Below are 2,660 nucleotides of genomic sequence, written 5' to 3' on the forward strand. Positions count from 1 at the left end.
ATTGCATAACTCTACCTGAAACATAATTTTGCTAACCATAACTTGAGTACTAGCTATCACTGTTATTAGATAGAGCTTTCCTTCTACTCTCACCATTCAGACATGATAAAAGACACAACATGGTAATGGGAAACCATACAATAGTAACAGTGTTTATCTTGGTGAATTCAAATGACCCACATTTGAATGTTGTGTTATTTATGTTCCAGCTTCACAAATATTTGTTAAGCACTGCTTTGATCTGATCATCCCCTCACTCACCCTGCTGTATATTCACTGGATTCTCATATATTTTTTCTTTCTTAGAAATTTCCTATACTATTATATGTATCCATAAATTTCTAGTTATTTTGGCTACTTGGAAGAAAACTATTTCGTGTAATCATTGTGTCACTTGAATGATAATTTGCTTGATCACACAAGCTAGGCATGGTGGTGAATGGTGGTAAATCTAGCAGCTGGGGGGGGCTGAGCCAGGAGGATTCTGAGTTCAAAACCAGCCTCACCAACTTAGTGAGTCCCTAAGCAACTCAGTTAGACTGTGTCTCTAAATAAATAAAGTGTGTGGGGAGGTGCTGGGCATGTGGCTCCCTGTTTAAGTACCTCTCAGTTTAATCCCCAAGACAAAAAAAAATCAAATATTTGAACACCTATTCTCATAAAGTATTTGAAAGATTAGTTATATATTAACATGAATCAAATTGAGGAAATACATTTCAAATGACTGTTAAATGTCCTATAAACTGGTGAGTAGGTCACACTAAGTTCTAAACAAAGGAAGGATCTCTCAGTGTTTTCATAAAGTTGATGAATGAAGTGTGGATTATGTTCCTTGTGATGAAATCTAAGCTGATTTGAGAAATATTTGTGAATTGGTAAATTTTTGAAAATGGATTTTTATATAGCTGAAAAGGAAGAACTAACTTCTTACTCATGATATTAGTTTTTATTTTCAGTAAATTTGATAGGACAAAAGAGAAATGAAGAATCAATCCGTGGAGATAGAGTTCATTTTACTTGGGCTGACAGATGACCCTGTGCTAAAAATTGTGATTTTCCTGTTTCTATTTTTCAATTATATCTTGAGCCTGATGGGGAACTTAACCATCATCATCCTCACCCTGCTGGATCCCCGCCTCAAGACTCCAATGTATTTCTTCCTCCGAAATTTTTCCTTCTTGGAAATTTCCTTCACAACAGTCTGCATTCCACGGTTCCTGATAAGCATTCTCACTGGAGACAGAACAATTTCCTACAATTGTTGTACAACTCAGTTATTCTTTTTTTTCCTATTAGGGATTACAGAGTTTTACCTCCTGGCTGCCATGTCCTATGACCGCTATGTTGCTATCTGCAAACCTCTGCATTACCCAGTCATTATGAACAGCAGAGTGTGCTACCTACTGGTGCTCAGCTCCTGGGCAGCTGGATTCTTAATCATCTTCCCCCCTTTGCTCCTGGGGCTCAAACTGGATTTCTGTGCTTCCAAAGTGATAGATCACTTTCTGTGTGACACTTCCCCCATCCTGCAGATCTCTTGTACAGATACACATTTAATAGAATTGATGGCCTTTGTCTCAGCTGTGTTAACACTTGCCCTCACATTGTTATTAGTGGTCCTCTCCTACACATTCATCATCAAAACCATTCTCAAATTCCCTTCTGTTCAACAAAGAATGAAAGCCTTTTCCACCTGCTCCTCACACATGGTAGTTGTTTCTATTACTTACGGAAGTTGTATCTTTATGTATATGAAGCCATCAGCAAAAGAAAGGGTGACTTTAACTAAAGGTGTAGCTGTGCTCAATACCTCTGTTGCCCCTTTGCTCAACCCTTTCATTTACACCCTGAGGAACCAGCAAGTGAAAGAAGCTCTCAAGCATATGCTCCAAAGGTTTTGTTCTTTTGAAAACAACAAGGCAGAGTTTAGACATAAATAAAAGTTTCTCCTTTGGAATCAAAATAATTACAAATAAGTTATTTGTAAACATAAATTGATGTCATTTTGGAGTAAAAATAATTGAACATCAGGCTTTGGTTCTTACTTCATAGTCTCTGAACATTAAAGATGATACTAACCCATGAAAGAAAGTCAACCTACAATTCATTATATATAAATTTTTATGTTGGTTTGGAGAAATATTTATATATTTAAAGCATGTGTATAAAAACATTTCCATCTGCCATTGAATCAGAGTATACAATGATGATCTTTAATAACTGTTCTGAATGCCTGTCATGCCTGTTCTGAAATTTTATATGAAAGAAACTACACTCTTTGAATTACATGTCTGACTTCTTTTGTTCAACATAGCAAAGTTCATCCATGTTATTGCATGCATCCACAGCTTCTTCTTTATGCTGTTGTGATTTAGCAGCCTGTCTCCTGTCCTTTCAATAGTTTTTCCTCCCTTACTCCAATACTGTGATATTTTACTTTCTGAGGAATCTCTCTACAAAATGGAATCTTTATTTTTTTGGTGTGAAAAATGAATAAATTGAATGCCAATCCCTGAAAATTATCCTTTCATATGTCCTTTTGAAATAAAATCTGTCAAAGGGGAATTAATAGGAATGGACTATCTCCTCATGTCTTGCTGATTTCATTCCTCAATTCCCATCTTCCAGAGAAGCTTAAGAAATTATCCCTTAAGGAAAAA

At 36.1% G+C, this 2,660-nt stretch overlaps 1 protein-coding gene across 1 annotated transcript; it reads left to right on the forward strand.

The window, feature by feature from the left end:
- Nucleotides 1-977: 977 nt before the first annotated feature.
- LOC124108148 (olfactory receptor 6C6-like) lies at nucleotides 978-1,940 on the forward strand. The gene has a single exon (XM_046466479.1). The coding sequence runs from the start codon at nucleotides 981-983 to the stop codon at nucleotides 1,938-1,940; it is 960 nt and encodes a 319-aa protein (XP_046322435.1). The 5' UTR covers nucleotides 978-980.
- The last annotated feature ends 720 nt before the right edge of the window (nucleotides 1,941-2,660 follow it).

Source organism: Marmota monax, unplaced genomic scaffold (assembly GCF_021218885.2).
Source record: "Marmota monax isolate L192 unplaced genomic scaffold, Marmota_monax_Labrador192_F-V1.1 WCK01_AAM20220418_F8-fsc00560, whole genome shotgun sequence".
Taxonomy (NCBI): domain Eukaryota; kingdom Metazoa; phylum Chordata; class Mammalia; order Rodentia; family Sciuridae; genus Marmota; species Marmota monax.